General features: G+C 34.7%; 1 protein-coding gene across 2 annotated transcripts in view; it reads left to right on the top strand.

The window, feature by feature from the left end:
* Positions 1–25,647, top strand: part of Sap130 (Sin3A-associated protein 130) — a 40,229-nt gene that overhangs the window by 5,840 nt on the left and 8,742 nt on the right. The window contains exons 3-12 of one of the 2 annotated variants that reach the window (XM_081973980.1): positions 2,264–2,477; positions 6,419–6,604; positions 6,656–6,875; positions 7,044–7,199; positions 11,355–11,435; positions 11,497–11,661; positions 14,927–15,172; positions 15,270–15,427; positions 20,495–20,672; positions 20,731–20,887. In XM_081973980.1, coding sequence (XP_081830106.1) covers positions 2,264–2,477; positions 6,419–6,604; positions 6,656–6,875; positions 7,044–7,199; positions 11,355–11,435; positions 11,497–11,661; positions 14,927–15,172; positions 15,270–15,427; positions 20,495–20,672; positions 20,731–20,887 — 1,761 coding nt within the window. Of the gene's footprint in view, positions 1–2,263; positions 2,478–6,418; positions 6,605–6,655; positions 6,876–7,039; positions 7,200–11,354; positions 11,436–11,496; positions 11,662–14,926; positions 15,173–15,269; positions 15,428–20,494; positions 20,673–20,730; positions 20,888–25,647 lie in introns of both variants that reach the window. The other variant, XM_081973979.1, reaches the window with a different exon arrangement.

Consider the following 25,647-nt stretch of genomic DNA (forward strand, 5'->3'; position numbering starts at 1 on the left):
AATAGCAAGATGGCTTGAAAAACTCCAGCAGTATAATTTCAACATCAAGCATCGACCCGGAAAGCTGCATAATAACGCAGATGCTCTATCAAGAAGACCTTGCGCCGAAGATTGCAAACATTGCCAGAAAACGGAACAACGTGAAGGAGTTGTGTCCATCAGAATGGTTCAGCTGAAGACCGATGATGAATGGAGTCCCGATGAGATTAGGAAGGATCAACTAGAAGACAGTGACATAGGCCCATTGTTGTTGAGAAAGGAACAAAGCGAGCCAAGACCAACATGGCAAGAAATCTCTAGCAAAGGCCTGACGTTCAAAGCACTTTGGGCTCAGTGGGACTCGCTTGTGGTTGAAGGCGGCTTGCTAAAAAGAGCTTGGGAGAGTGCCGATGGAAAAGAGATAAGGAAGCAGCTGGTAGTTCCCAGAGGAAGGGTCGACCACGTACTGGAGGAAATGCACAATGGAAAGACTGGTGCTCATTTGGGAGTAAATAAGACTTTGGACAAAATCCGGCAACGCTTTTACTGGGTGAACTACTGCCAAGACGTGAAATCATGGTGTCGACAATGTTCCATTTGTGCAGCTAGCCACGGACCACAGACGAGATCCCGGGGACCTATGAAGCAGTACAACGTAGGATTGCCGTTCGAACGTTTAGCCATAGACGTCGCTGGACCTTTTCCGGAGACCAACAGAGGCAACAAGTACATTCTTGTTGCCATGGATTACTTTAGCAAATGGCCTGAGGTGTTTGCAATTCCAAATCAAGAAGCCAGCACGCCAGTCGCTGATATTCTCGTCGAAAATGTCTTCAGTAGATTTGGTGTGCCGTTGGAGTTACACTCTGATCAGGGACGAAACTTTGAATCCAAGCTCTTTCAGAGGCTCTGTGACCTGCTAGGCATTAGGAAGACCCGAACAACGCCGCTTCATCCTCAGTCGGATGGAATGGTCGAGAGATTTAATAAGACCATAGAGCAACATCTCTCAAAGGTTGTTGATCAGCATCAGAAAGATTGGGACCAGCATATTCCGCTCTTCTTGATGGCTTATAGAGCAGCAGTCCACAACTCAACGGGACAGTCACCATCTAAAGTTCTGTTTGGTCGAGAACTGCGACTTCCATGTGATGTGGTGTTCGGATCTCCAACAGGCCAAAGCACGAACATTGAGAACTACGTTGACGAGTTGCAAGACAGATTACTGAACGTCTATGATCTGGTCAGGGAAAGTTTGAATCTAACTAGCGACAAGATGAAAGCTCGTTATGATCTGAGGGCCAATTCGGGAGGGTTCCAGAAGGATGATAAAGTTTGGTTGTTTAACCCTCAGAGGAAGAAAGGCAAATCACCAAAATTAACACCTGTTTGGGAGGGACCTTACAATGTGGTAAAAAGGTTAAACGACGTCGTGTACAGAGTCCAACGCAGCCCCAAAGGCAAGATGAAAATTGTCCACCTGGACAGACTCAAGAAATACCAGGGATTAGATGAAGCGGATCGGGACGATCAGCTTTAAGAGGGGGGCAGTGTTACGGTCTGGGCCTACTATGCTCGATACTTCTTAACGGGCGCTCGCTTCGGGATGAAACCGATGCGCCGCAATATCTGGCCGGGCGCGTATTAAAGTAGGCCACAGTTAGGAAGCGCTACCTGGAAAATTCTTGAATGGTCAAGGCAACCCGCGAAGCGTTTCGCGGTCATTCTAGAACGTGGTTTGCGAATATAAAAGACGCGGTGTCAACCGGAGTAGTAGTGAATTTGAGAACGCGGTAAAGTTTAAATAGTGAAATAGTTGTGGAATTGTAGTAGTGTTTTTAATAGCTGAGTTAATTATTGTACGGAGTGTTTTGAAGTGTAAATAAAGTTATTAATTGTTGAGTTAAATTGACTTTGTGTGAACCCACGGGAAAATCGTAACAATATCAATACTAGGTTATTCAATTCAAATAACCTTAGCTATCCCACTTTGTTTAACTTTTCTCTACATGTAGAACAATTTTCTTTACATTGAAACGTAGTTTTTACGTTATGTGGGATAAATAATTCAATTTAGATTAATGACTACTTCTTAGGCTTATATTAATTATTAAAGTTTCATGACAAAAAAATCAAAATAAAGTGTTTGGCAATGTAGAAAGCATTTTGATTTCTTTTCCAGTGTATTTAGTTGAAGGTTGGGAAAAAATTACATGTGGTTACATTTTTCTTCTTTACAAAAATCCTCATTTTAGTAACTATTTTTGTGTGTTGTTTTATTTAGAACTCTCAGTCCCGCTCAAGGAACGACATGGTTAAGTGCAAACACGACCAACGGATCACAGGTAAAGGTGACTCCAACAGTTCTGACTACACCAGTTAGGGCAACAACTATCACTGGTAAACCACAAACGGTTGCGCGGCCTCAACTCACGCAGCCTATGCCTAATATCAGATCAAGTACAATTCTGTCAAATGCAATAACGTTAGGATCAGCGGTAAGTACTATGCTAGAATTATACTTTTCTAAAATGATGATCTTTTTACATCTTTGTTTCTCCCAGTCAAAAAAATTTTAGCAAAATTGGCTGGTCTTTTCCGTTAATTAACTGCAGTTTCATGCGTGAAAGTACTACTTTCCGCACTTGTTAGGTAAATAACTATTAGAAAGGCTTTAAAAGTGGGTACTACTACCCAATGCCGAATAATTGACTCTTATTTCACCAACACTTTTAAGAAAATGTTGTTTAGTAAAACCAAAATGACTACATTTATGAAGGAACACAATGAGATATCAAAGTAATGTATGCTGAAACAGAATTGTTATGTAGGAATGTACATTTTGCAAAAAGAATTATTGGACCAAATTGGAGAACATTTTAAAACTTGCAGGGTCATTTCTGCCTTGCAAATATGATGCAAAATATTGGTTTTAAATGGAAATAAACCAGTAACCATTTTAAATAGCCGCAGAAAACTATCTCCAACTGGAAAATCAGTCAGTAATTTTAGTAAAATATCAAAAATGTTTGTTAATTATCAAGTACTTAAAGATACTTATATACATTTTCAGTGATTTTTCCCTAAATACAGATTTCAGAGAATAAGCAATCTTTATTTAACAAAATAATCTTCTATAGTGTAGGGTTCTAATTCAATTAGTAATTTTTTTACTTCTTTTTTGAAACTTTTGTCCGTCAATGTGTTCAGCCTGTCTGGTAGGTTGTTAAATAGGCGAATACACATATATTTTGCATTCTTCTCAGTGAGTGTTAATCTATGTTTTGGACAGTTTACATCTTTTTGTCTTGTGTTGTATGTATGATTGATTTTGATGTTAAATAGGTTTTGGTTCTTTTTAAGAAAGATGAGACACTCGTATATATAAATTGCATAAACTGTCATTATTTTATTTTTTTTAAAGATGGATCTACATGAATATTTGTATTTCATTTTGAACATTAATCTAATTGCCCTTTTTTGAATTACAAATACATTCTGTATTGAAGTATTTCTACCCCAAAACATAATTGCATACTTCATAATCGATTCAAAGTTGGCAAAGTACAATATTTTAAGGGCCGCCAGGTTCAGATACCTGGAGACAATTCGAATTCCATAGCAAATTGAGTTTAACCTGCCTAGCAGAACATTTATGTGATCAGACCAATCTGTGTTCTTGGCTAGTAATTGGCTCCTGCCAGTGAGAAGGTGTATTTCATTAGGTTTCTCAAATGTACCTTGTTTTGTTGAAAAAATAATCACACTTGTTTTTTCTATATTTAAAGGCTAATTTATTTATTTTTTAAACCACTCAGAGGTCCTAATAAACAGATCTTTTCCAGACTGAATTAAAGTGCTGATTTCCTTTTGACCTACAAGTAAATTTGTTTCATCTGCAAAGTTGACGATTTTTTCATTTTCTTTTGCTATCAAGCTGTGATTTATGTTTATATGTAGTTTTTTAGCTCTAAAAATAGAGACAGAAAAGACACAAGATTTCCACTTTGGTTAGGAGTGAATGATGATTGGTGAGTGAACGTATATACTTCTAGTTTTTGATCAATGAATTCAAGATTAGTCATTTCAAATCGCGCCATTTTGACAGAAGGTATAACGCAGAAAAACGTGGTGTTTGGTAATAGAGAGATTGGCTAAAGTTAAATAGTGCCCCTGTATGTATGTGACGTCAACAAATACATAAATTTTTCAGTTACATTGAGAAGATTAAGGAAAAACGTTGGATTATTACAAATATTTGAGACATTTCTGAGTGTTCAATTAAAGTGCCTCCGCTCCAACTGGAAAATCCATCAGTAATTTTAGTAAAATATCAAAAATGTTTGTTAATTATCAAGCTGTGATTTATGTTTATATGTAGTTTTTTAGTTCTAAAAATAGAGACAGAAAAGACACAAGATTTCCACTTTGGTTACAAGTGAATGATGAATGATGAGTGAACGTATATACTTCTAGTTTTTGATCAATGAATTCAAGATTACATTTCAAATCGCGCCATTTTGACAGAAGGTATAACACAGAAAAACGTGGCGTTTGGTAATAGAGAGATTGGCTAAAGTTAAATAGTGCCCCTGTATGTATGTGACGTCAACAAATACATACATTTTTTCACACTGCTCATTATAAATGTATATAGTGCTAAAGCTTTTCAGTTACATTGAGAAGATTAAGGAAAAACGTTGGATTATTACAAATATTGAGATTGAGGAAATTGCCAACAAGCTAAAAAATAAACATAGTAGCGGGATAGATGACCTTCCTACAAGCATAGTAAAACTGGCAACACCTGTGCTAAAAAACATATTGTCATATTTAATAAATAACTCGTTCAGTGCTGGAATTTTTCCAGACAACCTCAAAATGGCATTGATAAAACCCTTATATAAGAGTGGCGATCCTGAAAATCTAGACAGTTACAGGCCTATAAGTTTGTTACCTAGTTTTTCGAAAATCTTTGAATTTGCAATGAATACTAGATTGATTGGCTTTTTGGGGGAATGTAATGCTTTCAGTAATTGTCAACACGGATTTATTAGAGATAGATCAACTCAAACGGCTGTTTTCGAATTTATAGGGCGCATATTAAGTTACCTAGAAAAAGGGAGCTTGCAATTGGCATGTTCCTTGATTTATCTAAGGCTTATGATTGTTTGAATAGACGTATACTTATTGAGAAACTGGAACTGTATGGTATTAGGGGCAACGCAAAGAATTGGCTGAGTAGTTATTTAACAAACAGAAAACAATGTATTAGCGTAACTAAAAATGGAATAACGGAACGTTCCGCTATTTTGCAGAACGATACAGGAATAGCGCAGGGTAGTCTTTTGGGGCCACTTCTGTTTATAGTGTTTGTTAATGATCTGCCTTCCATAATTGGAGATCCCTCTCGATACATTGTAAGTTTTGCAGACGACACTAACTTGCTTACAGGGTGTAAACATTTGGATAGCGCAATGTTGAAATCAAGAACTTTCTTTGAAGCGACTGGCGACTGGTTTTCAAAAAACAAACTTATTCTGAATAAAGAAAAAACAAATGCCATTGTTTTCAGAACCAAACAATCGACAACCGCTAAACCAGAAACTTTTAAAATAAATATATCCGAAAGTGTAAAATTTCTAGGTATTTACATTAATGAATTTTTAGATTGGTCAGTCCATATAAACGATACTGTTAAAAAACTAAATTCAGTTTGTTATGGTGTGCGGGTCATTGGCAAATACATGGAAGAGAAAATACTGAAAATGGTGTACCTGGCAAACTTTGAGTCTGTTATGAAGTATGGTATAATTTTTTGGGGACGACATTCACTGATACAGAACGTTTTTGTAGCACAAAAACGTGCTGTAAGAATAATTAAGAAAAAAAAGTTCCTGGAAAGCTGTAGGGGTGAGTTTAGGAGTCTGGGTATAATGACAGTACATGCAATTTATGTGTATGAATGTCTCCTATTTTACATTAAGCATAAGGATCGTTTTGACATACAATTCCAAAATAAGTGTGAAGCCAGACGATTAGGTCCTCTATCCGGCTCACAGACTCAAGCTTACAGAAAAGTGTCCACAGTATATGTGCTTAAAATTGTTTAATGTACTACCATCACAGTTAAAAAAAATTAAGGTTTTTAAAGTGTTTAAAAAACGGTTAAAACAGTACCTGGTAGAATTGGAGCCATATAGCTTAGAAGACCTATGTAACCAGTTGTAAATTTGTGTCGTGTACAGTTTATTTATGACGTCATTTTCATTTCATGTTTGTAAAACATTACTTGAAAATAAAGATTATTATTATTATTATAATATTTGAGACATTTCTGAGTGTTCAATTAAACTGCCTCATAATACTTGAGAGTGTACACCAAAATGTATCGGCGATCTACCACTCGGTTTTATGCTTCCTTTATGGTTATTTCCAGGTGCATCCATTCAAACCCGCGGCTGGCACTGTACACATAGGAAATACGGTGACATTAGCGCAAATGTTGCCACCACGTACACAAGCAGTCGTATATACTGCAAACACAGGCGCTCAGTTTCCCCCCACCGCGAGGATAACCATCACGTCGCCAGCTCAGAGCCAGGCCCGACCCCATAGACCCATGGTACTCTTAACCGGTTTTTGATGTTGGTAAAACTAATTGCGATAATTGTAGAGTTCTATTGTAAGCGGGACTCGTTTGGCTGTGCCGATATCTCAGGTTCAAGCTGCTCAAAACACCCGAATGGTTTCTCCGGCTCAAGCTGGAAATCAGCGAATACCGGTTGCGGTCACTAGTCAGCCTCAGCCAGTATTGGCCACTGCTACCAGATTAATTACCACCACTCAGCCTTCGGCTAATGTGGTAGGTCGAGTGGCTGTCAATCCTTCAACGGTAAGTTTTACTGATTACATTAAAAGCGTATTTTATAACCAGCAACCAGTATTTGACCGATTTTTTTTTAAACTTCTAAGGGAAAATTAAAATGATATCCTTTTTAGATAACTGTATGTATATAAACTAGGCTTAAGACGGTTGATTTTGATTGATGGTTTACAGGCGACTGGTAGCGTAGCAAACACAGGCAACATCCTCACAACCCAAGCCCGAATTTCTACTTTGTCCACATTGAATCTGCAGTCCATAATGGTGGCCAATGGCGGCGCGACCAGAGTCCAGCAAACTACGCAAGGGCCTAAGGTCATTGCACAGCCTACAGGTAGGTCATTTTGTTAATATCTGGTCTATGTCATCCATCATATCATCATCCAAATTTGAATCTAAAATTAAAACTTTAGTGAGTGGTTTGCCGATATTTGTACTGAGTATATTTTTCTATTATTCTTCATAGGGAGGAGCTTGTATAACTGCATGTGTGCAGTCAATTGCACTTATTATCCCAAAAAATTCACCGTTGCACTGTTTTACTGTATTTTGTGCTTCTGTGGTCGGAAATTGTATGATATAACTTAAATGATTAATGATTACAGATGTGACTTGTTTTAAATACTTGGAGAGAGTCTGTTTCATACACCCACACAGTTTTAATAACTTCCTTGAGCCAATAAGTGTAAAGTTGGTAGGATTCTGTGAACTTTACAAATTGCAATTTCTTTTCCTTGTATTCTTAAATGTGGGGATGTTCCATCAACCACATCCCCGCGATAATTGGTCTACACCATTGACATACTCTTTGGAATATTTCTGCAGTCAATGTGAATGGATTTTCCAGTATCTCTAAAAAACCTCCGGCTTACTGGCAAGTTGTCTGGAAAGTGCATGATGGAAAATAAAATCAAATGTGTACTTCTAATGAAATACTAGATTCCTCATTTTATTTAAAATAAATAACTATCCTAATTTTACCGGAAAATGTTCTGAAAAACCAATAAGTTGTGATGCGATTTTGGTTGTTATACTATAACAATATTATAACAAGATCCCCAACAATATCTTAATATACTTAACAACATTAGGTGGCCACAATAGTAGCACCTCTTGTTAATACCTTTGTTAAGTAAAAATAAGACTAAATTAACAATATTGAAAACTAATGGTCACAATAGTAAGGTCGTTCACCGGAATCTTGCATTGAAAGTGGCGACACTTTCGGTAAAATTATGGATTATGGCACTAAACTGGTCAAAAATCAAAACCTCCCGCTTGGAGAATATTATTATACAGGGTGGTCCAGTTTTAAATGTCAATAATTCACCAATCCATAGCCAATTAAAAAATAAGTTGACATTTATTATGTCATTTTCCTGAAAAGTGCTTCCTAAGGAAAATACAGTCCTTCAACAAATTTCCAAAACAAATTTCTGTTTAAAAAATCGTTTTTTTTTTGTCATAACTGTCAGACCGTTGGAGCAATATTGATCAAATTTGGAACAAGCACTTTATTACACGTTATTACGGTCAAAGACCCAAAACTAACCTAACCCAACTTAAAAATTGTCTTGGAAACGGAAAATTCACTTAAGAAGTTTAAAAAATATTATTGTAGCCAGTTTTCATAGTTTCCAGACAAACTGAAATACTTTAGTTTTGAAAATTGACTTAGAAAAGATAAAAATTTCAGAAGCTTAAAAATTGTGTTTGTAACCAGTTTTCATGCAAATCGAGAGACTTTAATACTGAAAATTGACTTGTAGACATAAAAACTACTTTTTCAAGAACTTGTTACTACAAATTCATACATTTAAACCTTAAAAATTGACTTGAACCCAAAATGTGACTGAACTAATGAAAAGTGACATCAGAAGCTTAAAATTTGCATTTGAAGTAAGTTTTCATAATTTGAAGACAAATTTCAATATTTTAGTCTTGAAAATAGTCTTAGATGCAGGACATTAACATTAGATTCATGAAAATTGTCTTGAAAACGAACTTTTCGTGCTTTTTACTTTGCTTTTCAGTTTCTTCGAATTCTGGACTATTTTTAGTGCTTCAAAACTGCTTTCAGCTTGGAAAATGGAATTTCAAGACAAGTTTACATTCTTCATAGACTTAAAATGGCATTCCAAACTTTGTTACTATTAAATCGACTTCTAGACACCTCAGTGCTAAAAATTCGGGTATTTCTTAATAAACTAGACTGTTTTTAGTGTTTTAAGGCTGTTTTCAGTGCTTCAAATCGAGTTTCAAGACTATCTTTACAAAGTTTTTGACTTATCAGAAATTGAAAATGTTATTTCAAGCTTCTTTACTATTAAATTGACTTCTACACTCATAGGTGCAATAAATTGTAGCATCTCTAAGAAATTCAGACTGTTTTTAGTGCTTTTTAAGACTGAAAAATCGAGTTTAAGACTATTTCCAAAAGTCAAATTTCTTGAAAAATGTTGGTACCAAATGCTACAATAATACGTCTTAAGAACTAATTTTTATAAATAAAATAGTCCGAAAATTTAATTTACTTCTAGACTTGTTATCCAGCCCAGAAAATTGAGTTGTACACCAATTAAAGTCTTGAAAATATACTTTTGGACTCTCTTTAGTCCTAGTAAAGTCAGTTCTAGCATTAAAAGTCAACTTTTATATTATTTTTAGTAGTAAAAAATGAGTTTCATGCACAATACAATCTTTATCTTGATTTCCGGACTTTTTTAGTTCTTGAATGCCAGTTTCAGACACTCAACCAGGATGGCAGTCTGAGAAAGCAAATCATAAGACCATTCCTAGTAGTAAAAAGCAAGTTTTTAGACTATTCAGTACAAATTTGGACTTTCACAAGTCTTGAATGTTCAGTTTTAAACTATAAAACGATTTTTTAAATGGAAATCTGGAGGACTGTATCTTCCTTAGGAAACCTTTTTCAGAAAAATGACATAATGCAAGTCAACTTATTTTTTGATTGGCTATCAAATGGTGAATTATTGACACTTAAAACTGGACCACCCTGTATTTATGGCTTAAATTACAGGTTCTAGGTTGCGTCTCGACTAACGTCTTCGTCTAATTTCTGTATTTTTTTACGTCTTTTGAGATTTTGTCGTGTTTCTCGTCTTTCTACTTCGTCGTTCGTCGTTAATTTACTGACGCTATTAAGTGAATATAATGAAAATAAAAGCGAAATTTAAAAATCAGAAAGGCGTTGTTGGAATGTTTTTTCAAGTTGTGTTTGACGCCGCAAACGCTATTTTGCTATCGCATTTTGTTTTCTTGAAGGTTGCACATTTTAAATTTTTGACATTTTGGACCAATCTAACTTCGTTATTATAAGAGATTAATAACTTGAGAAATTAGATTTCTCTGCCTTCAGTCAAAAATATAGTCTAATCTCTCTTGTAGTCTGGCACAAACACAACAAAAAGGGAAATATTATTGACCTAGGTAAATAATAATGTTAATGTCTATTAAGAGATTATGACATATGAATTATATTTGACTTGACAGAGACAGATAAATTAGGTTGTCTCTCAGGTCCCGTAATCTCGAGTATTCTGAGTTACTTCAAGATTCAGATTCCGGCAGAGGGTGCTGTACGCAGGTGTGTTTACATCAAGATACTTTTGAGGTTAAAGAAAACAAAACAAAACTGTGTAAACAAATTTATGGTAACTGTTGTCTTCATGTGGCAGAATAAGCTGACAATGACACGTTCCTGTCACATTCTACAACTCTTTTACTTCTCTTATTTCAAGAATATGAACCCTTATGTCTTAAATCCCTCGTCGTTTAGCTCTAGAAATCTCTCTCTAATTTTTGGAATACATTTTTAATGATTCACTATTTTTTCTCGCTGACTTAATATGAAATGACTTGATTTTTTTTAAATTAAATTTTTAACGATTACAAAAGGATTCCCAACAACGTAATGAAGTTCACTCCCTACATAACTAATACTATACTATAATAATAACATTTTTAGTTTATAATAATTGAAACTCTGTTCTTCTTACGTTCTTCATCAAACTCTCATAATAACAAAACTACAAGGACTTGTCAAAAATATTAAAAATTTAAAATTTGCTAGGAACAAGAAAACAAAAGACAGCAAATTTAGGTGTGCGGCACCGAACTTCTTAAAAAAATTCCCCGACAAGAAAAGAAAAAGACAATCAAATTAGACTACCCTGTACACTTGAAAAGTACTTCTTTGTGAAATGCACATTAAAAATGTTAACATCAAAGATATAATGTGAGTTTAGCTAATTAATCGTCAATTTTATAGGTTTAGAGGCTCAAAATTATTTTTGATATCTGATGACTATAAATCCATTTACTTGGAAGATATAAAATTTGAATTGAAATTAAAATATTACATAAAAGTTTATCCATATTAGGGTTCTTCTAAACTTTATAAACTTAGTCTTTATTTTCAGCTAAATAAACAAAAATGTGCAGTATTGAATGTTTAATGTGTTTCTAGCAAAAATCCATTTGACCCAGATCTCATCACAGCAGCTTAAATCTAGCACGCCAACTATAGCAACAACGTCAGCCCGAACGAGTAAGTTTCAGACTTTTCAGCGACCAAAAAAAACGTCACGTATATGTTGACTCAATTGTAGTAAATGTGCCAGCGTCTATAGTTGCGCAAAGATCAAATTCGAGCGGCCCTCCACAAGCCATATCAATAACAAAAGTGTTCAACACCAGTGAGAATCAAGGCCAGCCCACAAACGTGTTTATCCATGCGCCGTTACAAACTCAAGCTCCCAGGCATCCTTCTCCTAGTAAGTAATTATTATTATACTTAAATAACAGAATTGCAGAACTGTTTTTAATGTTTTTGTGTAGTAGGGTAATTGGTTTACTGGTTCCTATATTTTACTCAAAAAATGCAGTTACTCTGCATAACACCATAATTGTATTTAGTATAAACAGTTTGCACTAAATTTGTTTATGGTTATGACTTTTCAGTTGTGTATTAAAAAAAGGACTAAAAGTCATCGTTTTCTACGGAAAATTGACGTCACGCAAAAACGGCTCCTACGTCACGAGGCACGTTTCGTCGCCTAGAATTCTTACATTTATTGTAACCTACGTTGCATACTTTAATAATTTTTGTAGTTTTGAATATGTTCTCTTATTAGAAAAAGTTTACAACTGCATTAAGTGTCTTCAAAATGGATAAAGACGGATTTGTAAAAAGCTCAATCTGATAATTCCGCATTTCAAAGTCTTGTAAATTTTCGAAGTAAATTAATCATAAATTAAGTCGTTTTGCTGATTTCCTGATTTATTTTTGAGCATGCTTTTAACCCCAATTTTTCAAGACTTTCTTAAAATTGTCAGAGGGCTCTACAAGTGTCGTAAACTTTAGAAAATTTGTTTAAAATGGCCAGAAAGTCTTTACATACTATAGTAAATCTACTAAAAATTGTTTAAAATGGTTAGAGGCCTTTATAAACTTTAGAACAATCGTTTGTAATGGCCACAGGTCTCTAAATACTAGCGAAAACCTAAAAATTGTCAGAGGCCTCTTTAATTGTCCTAAACCTTGAAAAAATTGTTTAAAATTACCAAAAGCCTCAAAATACTATCGAAAACTTCATAAAAATTGTTAGAACTCTACAAGTGTCTTAAACCTTCGAAAATTTGTGTAAAATGGCTAGAAGTCTCTAAAAATGTTCTAGCCATTAGAAAAACCGTTTATATTTTACCAGAGTAATAGAGAACCTCCTAAAAATTGTCAGAGACTTTTACAAGAATCTTAAACCTTAGATTAATTGTTTAAAATGGTCAGAAGCCTCTACAAGTGTCCTAACCATTAGAAAAATCGTTTATAATGACCCGAGGCTTCTAAATACAATTGAAAACGTCCTCAAAATTGTCAGAGGCCTTTACAAGAGTCTTAAACCTTAGATTTGTTGTTTGAAATGAGCATAAACTTCTAAATACTCTTGAAAACGTCCTAAAAATTGTCAGATGTGTCCTAAACCTTCAAAAATTCATTTAAAATGACCAGAAGCCTCTACAAGTGCCCTAATCATTAGAAAATTTTAATGGCCAGAGGTTTTTACATGAATCTTAAACTTTAGACCTTAGAGAATTGTTGAAAATGGGCAGAAGCCTCTAAATAATATTAAAAAGGCCTTAAAAATTGTCAGAGGAAATTACAGGTGTCCTAAACCTTCGAAAATTCATTTAAAATGGTCAGACGCCTCTACAAGTGCCTTAACCATTAGAAAATTTGTTTATAATGGCCAGAGGCTTCTAAATACAATTGAAACCCTTAAAAATTGTCAGAGGGTTTTACAAGAATCTTAAACCTTAGATTAATTATTTAAAATGGGCAGAAGCCTCTAAATATTATTGAAAATGTCCTAAAAATACTCAGAGGACTCTACAGGTATCCTAAACCATCGAAAATTTGTTTAAAATGGCCAGAAGAAAAATCGAAAACGTCTTAAAAATTGTCAGAGGTTTTTACAAGAATCTTAAACCTTAGATTAATTGTTTAAAATGGACAGAAGCCTCTAAATGATATTGAAAATGAATGTCCTAAAAATAAAATAGTCAGAGGATTCTACAGGTCCCAAACCATCGAAAATTTGTTGAAAATGGTCAGAGGTCTCTACAAGTGTCCTAACCATTAGACAAATCATTTATAAGGGCCAGAGGCTTCTAAATAAAATCGAAAACGTCTTAAAAATTGTCAGAGGTTTTTACAAGAATCTTAAACCTTAGATTAATTGTTTAAAATGGGCAAAAGCGTCTAAATAATATTGAAAACGTCCTAAAAATTGTTAGAAGAAATTTCAGGTGTCCTAAACCTTCAGAAATTCATTTAAAATGACCAAGAAGCCTCTACAAGTATCCTAACCATTAGAAAAATCGTTTATAAAGGCCAGAGGCTTCCAAATACAATAAAAAACCTTCTAAAAATTGTCAGAGGTCCTAAAAAAATTGTTTTATAATGTCTAGACGCGCCTCTAAATAGTAAAATTTCGTTACATCTACGAATATCCTAAAAAGGTGGGTCCTTTCTAGGTTAAAAATTTCAGCTATTTACATATTCTATCTGAAACTTTTCTTTGTTTAACAACACTGACGAGTATTGACAAACCATTTTTCCATCAATAATAATTGAGAAACAAGCAAAGGGAGTTATTAATAATCACATTTAAAACAGGCAACATTTCAAGCGCTTCGTGGCCGAACTGAAACGTGCTTCGTGACGTCACACTGCACTTAGATCTTAGACATTGATGATAAACTCATTATGCCTTGTCAGATATAGAAAAAACATTGCAGAATCGTTTTTTATATGTGATTATTTATACAGTGCGTTTTTTTTAACGCGCAACATAGGATTTCACGTGTTAAATTTTTAAGCCCATGTTAGACCATGTTATTTTGGAACTACAGGTGTAAAACTTGACAAGTGTGTCTTTAGTACCCTGAAGCTTAAGTACAACCACCAATTCGGTCTAAAAAGTGTTTACAAACTAGCAAAAAGTCATCTTCTTTCGAAAAGATTTATACTCCCTGTATGTATGGTAGGTGTTGTTTTTGATACTGACAGGGCAGATAGCAGGTAAACATACATACAGGGAATATGGAAAGATAAAATATGTTCCAAAAAAGATGACTTTTTGCTAATTTGTAACACTTTTTAGACCGAATTGGTGGTCTTACTTAAGCTTCATGGTACTGAAGACACATCTTCCAAGTTTTATACCTGTAGTTCCAAAATAACATGGTCCAACATAAGCTTAAAAATTTAACACGTAAAATCCTATGTTGCGCGTTAAAAAAAACGCACTGTATAATGTTGACCTTAATCTTTTTTCCGGTATTGATCAGGTAAAATCAACAATAAAACCTTTCAAGTATGGTGTCAGCCTGTCATTCAGACGACGTCAATTAAAATTTCAAATTTAATGAAGTATTTTAAGGTTCAATTTCGGAGATATTTTTTGTTTAAAAGTCCAGTACCAAGTTCTGAATTATCTTCAAATTATTTGTATTGAAACGGTTCTAATTATCTGTCAGGTCCACAAAATACAACCGGGCCTGTTCCTCAGCAAACAGTAGCGTCAGTGCCTTCATCAACTGGCTCAGCTTACGCGCTCACGAGCCAAGAAGCGAACAGTTTCTACTACGAAAACTCGGCTGCGAGCGGCACGTTTCAACGAGCCTTCGTTAGCCAGCAGAGTGCCTCGTTCGTTGCCCAATCTCAGGCACCGACACAACAAATCGTCCGACCTCCTATTACTGTTAATAATCAGCAGTTCCAAGGTAAGGCGGAAATCTATTTTTACGAAAAACCGCTAAAGATTGTAATATTTTAATTTTCATAATTATCAACTTGAGGTTTTTTTTTTAAACAATTCAGGAATGAGGTACAGTTCCGTTATGGTGGTTGAACCGAACAGAAGCCAGCCAAACACTTCGGTTCAATTTCAATCAATTGCCTCATCAGCATCGGTGTCCGATCAGCATTCTCAGTTGGACCAACAGTCTCAATCACAGCTCTCTCATTCACAAAATAAGGTAAGTCTATTTACTGATATAACTGCTTCAAAAATGGGTAATGAAGGATCTTTAATGTAGTGGGGGAAAGGAAAAATGCAGATGTAGTATATTCAACAATCAGTTCAATAAGAATAATAGTCTTTATTTAAAAATAATGCTTTACAAACATGAAATAAAAATGGTGCCTCTAAATGCCACTGGCAACCTTCTAAAATGTACCATAAGCCCTTACAACTGTCTTAAATCTTTTCAGAGTACTTGTTTTAAATTGTCTTAGATCTCTAGAACCGTTTTGAATGTACCAAAGACTTCCAAATGCTACTAAGAACTTTCTGAAATGTTTTAGAACCTTCTACAACTGTCTTAAACCTTCCCAGACTTGTTTTAAATTGTCCGAGCCCTCTAGGACCATTTTGAATATGCCAGAGACCTCTAAGTAATACTGACAACCTTCTAAAATGTGCCAGAGACCTCTACAAGTGTCTTAAACCTTCCAAGAAATGTTTTATATTTCAAAAACTTCTAGATTCGTCAAGAAAGTGCCAGTGGCCTATAAACCTTGAATAAGAATTGTTTAAAATTGCCAAAGGCTCCTAAATACGACTGAAAACGTTCTAAAAGTTGCCAGAAGCCTCTGCAAGTGTTCTAAACCTTCTAGCAATTGTTTAATGGTTGGTATATAAACATTATTTGGTTGGTCATATTGTCACAATAAAAAATAAATCAAATTTATTTCACTTGAACGGAAACATTAAAAAATGTGGAATTTATATTACTTGATAAGTATATCAAATAAATTTGATTTATTTCCTTCGTGACAATATACTATATAATTTATTGTAGCCCCTGCCTTAAGCTATAACCTAATGGCGTTTTCGATTGATCAGTTTATTGCAAAACAAATGTAGCTTTATCCTGTTCTGTCTAATGTCATTGAAATAGTAAAGCAATACACTAGTTTTGCACTAAAATTGCCAATCGAAAACGCCTAAAAACTATAATCATTTTGACAATCATTCAATATCACAGTCACTGAACAGACTATACTCGCGACTCGTTGAGCTACTTGAAAATAGGTTAAATAATGCACACAATTAGCTATTGGCAAACAATAACAATAATAAATGGGTATTTGGTTTGTGCAGAAAAGCTTTTGTGCTTTGCTAAACAAAAATACACAGAAGTGGGGAATCTTAAGTAGTCTTCTCAGGATCCACATTTTGAAGGCCTCTATCCTTTGAAGGGATTTGACCTTTAGTAACCAGGTTTCCACTACGTATAACAGTGTAACACTTCACCACAGAAAGGCGGAGTCCCAGTGGTACCTCTTGTCGCAAAAGGTAGGTATTGAACTTGATAAACGTGTTTCGAGCAGTGGCTATGCGTACTTTTATCTCTTTGTCGTTATCCCATTTGTCGTTCAGTGTTGTACCCAAGTATTTGAACTTATTCACCCTCTCAATCTGGTTATTGTCGATATAGAGTTCTTTGTTGTCGTTGGGTTGTCTGCTCACTATCATGATGTTGATATTAAGGCTAAACTCCTAGTCTTTTGCGTCTATGGCATTTAGATCTTCAATGTTTTCTACTAGGATCACCGTATTGTTAGCGTATCTTAAGTTATTGATGGGAATACTATTCACATTTATTTTTCTTGAATTATCCTCTAGTGATGGTAACTCTCTTAGCTATAGTTATGTTGTCTGTTTGAGGCGAATCATAAGTTCGTAGTTTTGCTGTTTGATTCCAGTATAGTTTGTGTATTATTTGAATATCTTTCTCATCGATGCCAGCTTCACGTAGGATGGGTATTAAAAGGTCGTATTTTCCGCTTCAATATCATTTGGCAGGAAGGCGGCCTCAGTTAGATGTGTAAATTTTTCCTTTCGAGAAATTCTAGTTGCATCGGCGTCCCCTGTCCTGGGAAAAGGAAGCCCCCGCTGACTGAGGAGCGCTCTTGTCCTCCATTTCTTCTTTCCTTGCAAACTATAGCATGCCCAAACAATGTTTTTACATCCTAAAGTTTTGGGGAGTTAGGGTCTGGTGAGTGGGGGATGGTTTTCCCCCTTTGCGTAGGCAAAGTGGGGGAGGTCGTGTTTTACGTTGTCGAATGCCTTTTTATAGTCGATGTAGCATACAAAAACGTCTTTTCATTGGTCATAGTATTTCTATGTAAGCTGCTGCTAAACCATATTTTGGAATCCAAACCAAAGAATAGCCATTTAACAAGAAGGGACAGTTGAAAATAGAAAGTGAATTAGAGAAAGATGGACTCTTCCTGTCGAAGTTAAAAGGACAATCGACTAATATCGGCTTTGATTGTTAAATATTGGCATGGTTTCATTAGGTTGTTGAACAACGTTGCCATATCTCAGAGCACATCAAATATTTGTGTTAGAACCTCAGTTAATATTAGTTAATAAAGATTGATATCTTGGATTAAAATGCGATCTTAAAACACTTTAACTAAAAAGAAATAAACAATGATTATAAGGAATAAAAAAGTTATCTACAGGGTGGTCCAGTTTTAAGTGTCAATAATTCACCATTTGATAGCTAATCAAAAAATAAGTTGACTTGCATTATGTCATTTTTCTGAAAAAGGTTTCCTAAGGAAGATACAGTCCTCCAAATTTCAATTTAAAAAATCGTTTTATACTTTAAAACTGAACATCCAAGACTTGTGAAAGTCCAAATTTGTACTGAATAGTCTAAAAACTTTTTTACTACTAGGAATGGTCTTATGATTCGCTTTCTCAGACTGCCATCCTGGTTGAGTGTCTGAAACTGGCATTCAAGAACTAAAAAAAGTCCGGAAATCAAGACAAAGATTGTATTGTGCATGAAACTCATTTTTTACTACTAAAAATAATATAAAAGTTGACTTTTAATGCTAGAACTGACTTTACTAGGACTAAAGAGTCCAAAAGTATATTTTCAAAACTTTAATTGGTGTACAACTCAATTTTCTGGACTGGACAACAAGTCTAGAAGTAAATTAAATTTTTGGACTATTTTATTTCTAAAAATTAGTTCTCAAGACTATTATTGTAGCATTTGGTACCAACATTTTTTACTTTTATTACTGAAGAAACTCTTAAAAAGCACTAAAAACAGTCTGAATTTCTTAGAGATGCTACAATTTATTGCACCTATGAGTGTAGAAGTCAATTTAATAGTGAAGAAGCTTGAAATAACATTTTCAAGATTATGGTCAGTGGACAAACTGGCTTTTAGGTCTGATAAGTCAAAAACTTTGTAAAGATAGTCTTGAAACTCGATTTGAGGCACTGAAAACAGCCTTAAAACACTAAAAACGATTCTAGTTTATTAAGAAATACCCGAATTTTTAGCACTGAGGTGTCTAGAAGTCGATTTAATAGTGACAAAGCTTGGAATGCTATTTTAAGTCTATAAAGAATGTAAAAATTGTTTTTTAAGTTTGCTATGTCAATAACTTGGTGAAGATAGTCTTGAAACTCGATTTTCCAAGCTGAAAGCAGTTTTGAAGCACTAAAAATAGTCCAGAATTCGAAGAAAATGAAAAACAAAGTAAAAAGCACGAAAAGTTCGTTTTCAAGACAATTTTCATGAATCTAATATTAATGTCCTGCATCTAAGACTATTTTCAAGACTAAAATATTGAAATTTGTCTTCAAACTATGAAAACTTACTTCAAATGCAAATTTTAAGCTTCTGATGTTACTTTTCATTAGTTCAGTCACATTTTGGGGTTCAAGTCAATTTTTAAGGTTTAAATGTATGAATTTGTTGTAACAAATTCTTGAAAAAGTAGTTTTTATGTCTACAAGTCAATTTTCAGTATTAAAGTCTCTCGATTTGCATGAAAACTGATTACAAACACAATTTTAAAGCTTCTAAAATTTGTATCTTTTCTAAGTCAATTTTCAAAACTAAAGTCTTTCAGTTTGTCTGGAAACTATGAAAACTGGCTACAATAATATTTTTTAAACTTCTTAAGTGAATTTTCCGTTTCCAATTTTTAAGTTGGGTTGGGTTAGTTTTGGGTCTTTGACCGTAATAACGTGTAATAAAGTGCTTGTTCCAAATTTGATCAATATTGCTCCAACGGTCTGATAGCTAAAACCGATTTTTTAAATAGAAATTTGAAAGATTGTATTTTCCTTAGGAAGCACTTTTCAGGAAAATGACATAATGAATGTCAACTTATTTTTTAATTGGCTATGGATTGGTGAATTATTGACATTTAAAACTGGACCACCCTGTATATCTGTCTTTCTTCAACCTCTTAAAGGTCTCTAATTCACGCCATGTTCTGGCTTTCTAGGTCTCTCTGCTTACATCACACGGAGTCCCAGTGCTGAAGTGCTTTTGCATTCAATTTGAACCAAAAAACACATTTGTAATACAACTTTACAACATTTCAGCACTAGCATAACTGCATATTGATAATTTGGTTCATATTCAACCTGTCTGCAATGACAAATATCTATAATAAACAATAACAAATGAAGTAATGATAAAGTTATAGTTAGATTTCTTTATATTAACTTTCCTTCGGATATAATTGAAACGACGTCAACGAAATATCTTTCTCTCTTCGTTACATAACCAAAGCATTTAAACAGAAGGTGCAAGAGATGTTCTGAGCATGACCACCTTTGTCACAAACTGTCATTACCACGTTGCTACTTCAAATTGTTACAACCGACAACATGTTTCCTACCAAAGGCAAACTGAAGTCCGCCAAAAACATCCCTCCAGCCGGCGTTCCGATCTTGTTAAATGACTATTCTTTGACACAACTTTCTTTCGCCAGACTTTTTTTCGAACGTGGCATAACTTGTTGATAATTTCTGAGAGTATTACATTGATTTAAAAAGTTGATTAACCTAATATTTATTGCAAATTTCAGTACTAAACGAGTTATTTATTAGATACGATACAAAATTTGTCAATGTTAGTACTTAAAAAAAAAACAATTCAGCAAATCTACGACAGTTAAAATGCTTTAAATCGAAAGTTAAGTAGTGACACAATTTAGTATCTTTTGTTACAAGTTCTTCAACAAAAGTGTCCAATAAAATTTCTGTGTCTATGCAGATTACGTCATCACCGAGACCCAGTATTTTACGAAAACGCGATCACGAAGGTTCTCCATTAAAAGCGGCAAAGAACCTCGCATCCGCCCTGCAAACGTTAGGCCAGCAAACGTCACAAGCGCCCGCGTCTCCTCCTTCACCTCCGCGGCCCGACTCTCGAGGTAATGGGCATAGTTCAGGCAAGTTTAGTAGGTTTTATCTGACGGAATTGTTGACGTATTTGGTTGGTTATTGTAGGGGGAAGCACGACGATATCGGCCACGTCCAGTCCAGGTTTACCGGAAATAAACGAGGACAGCAATCTCGTGCCAATGAATCTGAAAGATGACGACGAGGAAGAGACCAAGCCGCCGATCGAAATGAGTCCCAGGAAAAAACCTAGAAAACAACAACTGTAAGTAGCTTTTTTTTTAAATGCTCCTTTAGAATATTTTTTAATTTCAAAATATTAAAGAGCATGATTGCCTCTTTACCCACACAAATTCCCAAAGTTAACAAATAATTCCGAAAAATACAATTAGTGTTTTAATTAATTTACTGGAATTATGCAGTGCGTTGTGTTAACTATGATTGTGGACTGTGCTTGATATTTTCTTTGTGGTGTAGGTATCTGCAGTCTCAATGGAAAAGGTAAAAGTAAGGAATAAAATTTGCTAATGATTTAAGGTATGCTGGTGAAACTAAGAAAACATTAAAGTTAGGCGATTTTAAGGTACTCTTCATGATTTGAAATGGTGTCTAATTTTTTTTATCAACACTGTACAGGGTGCTGCATTTTCGATAGTTTTACGGGATACAGATAAAACGGTAATAGATAGAAAAAAAGTAGCATACGTGTTCTGATCTCTTTTTCTGAGCTGAGATGACTGGCGAAAAGTAGGGGGCGCAAACTTCTTTTGTTTCAATGATATGGGGGGTTTTCGAAAATTGGTAATTTTTAAACCTCTTCTGTATTTCAGTTGCTCTTAAAGTTATCAAAAAAGGAAGAACGGTTCCCGGTAGAAGTTTTCATGTAGAATCCAATGGCGTAGTCAGTTTTTTTCTATTCCGTTTAGTTTCTGACATATGACAGTAAGTTACATTTTTTTAAATGGAACATCCTATATATTTTTACGTCATTTAATTCTGTTGATTTTTACCTTTTCAACGGTGTATTACAACATATAAGTTTGTACAGGTTAATCCTGTTATTTTAAAAAAAGACCTTTGCTAAGCTAAAAAAAGGCCAATATCTAAAATACCAAACAAAATCGGAAATCATATAAACTATCAGAAACAATAAACACATCAGAAAATTAAATATTTTTAATAAATTTTATTAAAAATCTAAGTTACCAACAGTTCTACCGTCACTTTAATAAGAAAAGTGGCTATTTCTATTTTCTATTATTTTTAAGGTGGAAGTTGAAAAAACTGTTTATAAACGACATGTAACATGTTAATATGAACATAGCCAAATTTTGTTTCGACTGTGGGTATTTTTATACATATTATTTAGCACTTTTTTGTTAAGGAAACGCTTTTTTTCTAATTACCAAGATTAACGTTTACAAACTTATATGTTTTAATACACCGTTGAAAAAGTAAAGATCAACAGAATTAAATGAACTAAAAATATATAGGGTGTTCCATTTAAAAAAATATAACTTACTGTCACATATCAGAAACTAAACGTAATAGAAAAAAACTGACTACTCCACTGGATTCTACGTCAAAACTTCTACCGGAAACCGTTTTTCCTTTTTTGATAACTTTAATAGGAAATGAAATACAGAGGAGGTTCCAAAATGACCATTTTTCAAAAGCCCCCCGTATCTTTGAAACAAAAGAAGTTTGCGCAGCCTACTCTTCGCCAGTCATCTCAGCTCAGAAAAAGAGATCAGAACACGTATGCTACTTTTTTTCTATCTATTACCGTTTTCTCTGTATCCCGTAAAACCATCGAAAATGCAGCACCCTGTACAAAATCAATGTAATAATTATTTACTTTGGAAATGGATTTTAAGAGTAACAGAAATTTATTCAGTTCTTTTTCCACCTGAAAACATTTCTACAAAAATGCTTAGACATTTTCGTTTACCGAGAATGTTTCTCATTTAATGCCCTTCGCAAGAGAATAAAGTTATATCTACAATGGTAAAATTATATTTTTGTTTGTTTTGGTTTTTGAAATGGTAACAACGATAACAGAATCCCTATCTTGTATGTCATTGTTCATACGTCCCAGATACTAAAGCATTTTGTCATCAAATATTTATCATCTGGCGACTCAGATTACATCTTCTCCGGATAATACCATAGCTTTTTTGGCTCATCATGCCCCACTCCTCTATTCTTCAAAAATGCTATCAGTTTATGGTAAAAACTGAGATCTAAATTGTTCTTAACGTTCATCCAGTAACGTTCTTTTGAACATGGAATATTTTGGTCACAAAGAACTGGTCTGCTGTCTTTTGTATATCCTCAGGGAGAAGCTCAAATTCAGCAAGATCGACCAAATCACTTAATGGAATGGCTGGACATTATTTAAAAATTTAACTTCACCTCCAACTCTATTCTAACGGTGACACTCTACCAGTTAGTTTGATTCAGGGGGGTGGAACTTTCATGGATGGCTTTGTAACATAAAAAGCATGACGGCCCGCTCAAACTATGCGTTGTCAAATTTACTCATTGGCCAGCAACGTCGCAATTCAAGTTGAAATGTGCCAATGTCAATAACTTTGGGACTTGGCTTTGAAAGTTTTGTGTTTTGTTTCGTTCTTCAAATATTCAAAATAAAGTAAAACCGTTGTTCTTCCACTGTATTCTGCAATTAGTTCGTGTAAAATTAACGCAAGAAAGAAGAACCAGGAATAAGGACCAAGTAGGATGGGTTTTTTGAAAGATATAACTGGCTCTGAGTAGACTCTTTTTTTAGTTCAAACTTGTTGAATTATGTTCTAACTAGGCCTGTTTTAAGGATACACCATTCAGAATTTATCCTGTGGTGCGACTATGTCTATTGAGATGATAAAACTGATGAAAGATCAAATCCTGAATGCAGAATGGTCTAGCAGTCAATTGTTAGTGTTTTGACTGTGTTTCTGAAAGAACGAATGTTACAGCCAAAATATCATTATAAAGTTAACTTTAAATAAACTCTCTCATTTTCCTCATTTCTGTCGTCGTCCACTTGAGGATCTGCTTAGGTATTCTAATATCTTCCATCCTCTCCACATGTCCATACCATATTAGTTGTCTACGTTGGATCTCTTCTACTATAGTTGTCTCTACCTTCATAATTTCCCTAATTTTGTCATTCGTTATTTTTTCCAATTTTGACCTTCCTGCTTATCTACGCCAAAAGTTCATTTCTAAAGATGGTAGCCGGCGCTCTAAAGTTGTTAATTGCCAGGTTGCACATCCGTACAGCACTATACTTTTGAATATTGAGTGGTATAAGAGGTGCTTCTTTTCTCGAGAGCTACATTTGGACCACAGGATCGAGTTCAGGTAGCCTATCACCTTTTTCCCTTTTACAATTCGGTCCTCTATTTCTTTCTCTGTACGACCTCCGCTATTAATTTTTGTCCCCAGGTATGTATATTCAGTACAGCAGCTTATCGTTTCGTTTTCTTGTGAGTGAAGGTCGTCTCCAATACATAAATATTTGGTTTTGGAACGGTTTACCGACAGCCCCCATTCTTCATACTCTTTTAATAGCTTTCTTGTCATATACGCTAAGTCCTCTTTGTCTTGCGCGATAACAACCTGATCATCTGCAAAGTGCAAGGTGTATAAGGTTCTATCACTTTATTTGTATGCCCATCCCACTACATGATGCATCGCCTCACCTCTTTTTGTCAATCGGGGTAATCCATGCTTCTTTTCATTTAGAGGGAATTCTTTCCCCGTTAATATATCTGGTAAACAGTTCCCTTATATGCTTTATGAGTTTTGCTGTTCCAAATTTCAGTAATTCCGCTGGTAGCTTTTTTATTTTTCATCGATTCAATTGCTTTTCGTCGTCCACTCGTGGGCCTTGTGCTTGATACGCTTTTGGAGAGTTTGTAAGATATGGCACTCTATCGTCTTTGAGTTGTTTTGAGTAATGTTGTACCATTTGTTCATCTGAATTGGTTGGAAGTTTACTTTATTTACGGTGTTGGACTTTAGGATTCTGATTAATTTCCAGGTTTCCGATGATCTTGTTCCTCCTAGATAGCTGTTCACTTCAATACATTTTCTTTCCCAGGTGTCCCTTTTGTTCTTCTTTATCATTTCTTAAATTTAGTCTGTTCTCTCTTGTAGGTGGTACTATCATCTAGGTCTCTCGTGTTTAGCCATTTCTGATATGCTTTTTGCTTTGTTGTTCTTTGAGGTTGTAGTTCTTCATTCCAGGTTATGTTATTATGTTTTTTAAAGGGAATTTCGATTCACGCTGATCTCCTAGATCTGTTGCCCCTAGATTATCAGATAAATTTTCAAAAGTAATCAAATTCAAATGGTCGTTTGACATGTTTTAATAAGGGATGCCAAGAAATTTTTACGAACTAAATTTCTAAACCGTTACGATTCAAATTAAAATAGACTAGGCAATCTTCTGCCCTAACTTATTTACAAAATTTAAAACTAATAATATTCTACTTGCCAGAATCGAAACTTGAAAGTCTTTATGGGTACCCACAGTCCGCAGTTTCGATCACCAGTGCAGATTACCTCTAGTAGATCTTTTCTTTGCTTGTGTGTCGGATTCTTCTCTGCTGTCAATTCAGTGTCCAAACATCTCTGAAGAGATCATCAGTTGCCTGATCAGGACAAACTCCTAAAAACTTCTTTATTTTGGAAAATAGCTCAAACGTAAGCTGTTTCCAAACATCTCCTAACCAAACAATGTGTTTCCAGCCTGTTTAAAGGTTTCGACGACCTAGAGGAGGGAACAACAAAAATAAATACTCGTAAGGTTGGAGAAGTCTCTAGTCTTACGACGGTGGGTCATGGTGCGAAAACCCTAACCATAAAATAGCTTGCGTCAAGAATAGTTTGCCCGTTCGACACCAGATGGCACTTAGATTGTTTTTGTGTTAGGCAACAGACATAATTGTGTATTGTTACCGGATAATGTTTACTGGTGGTAAAATTTTTTAAATAAAGTTTAATTTATGTGTAGAA

The sequence above is a fragment of the Ips typographus genome, linkage group LG2 (genome assembly GCF_016097725.1).
Source record: "Ips typographus isolate SLU linkage group LG2, UJ_Ityp_2.0, whole genome shotgun sequence".
Lineage (NCBI taxonomy): Eukaryota > Metazoa > Arthropoda > Insecta > Coleoptera > Curculionidae > Ips > Ips typographus.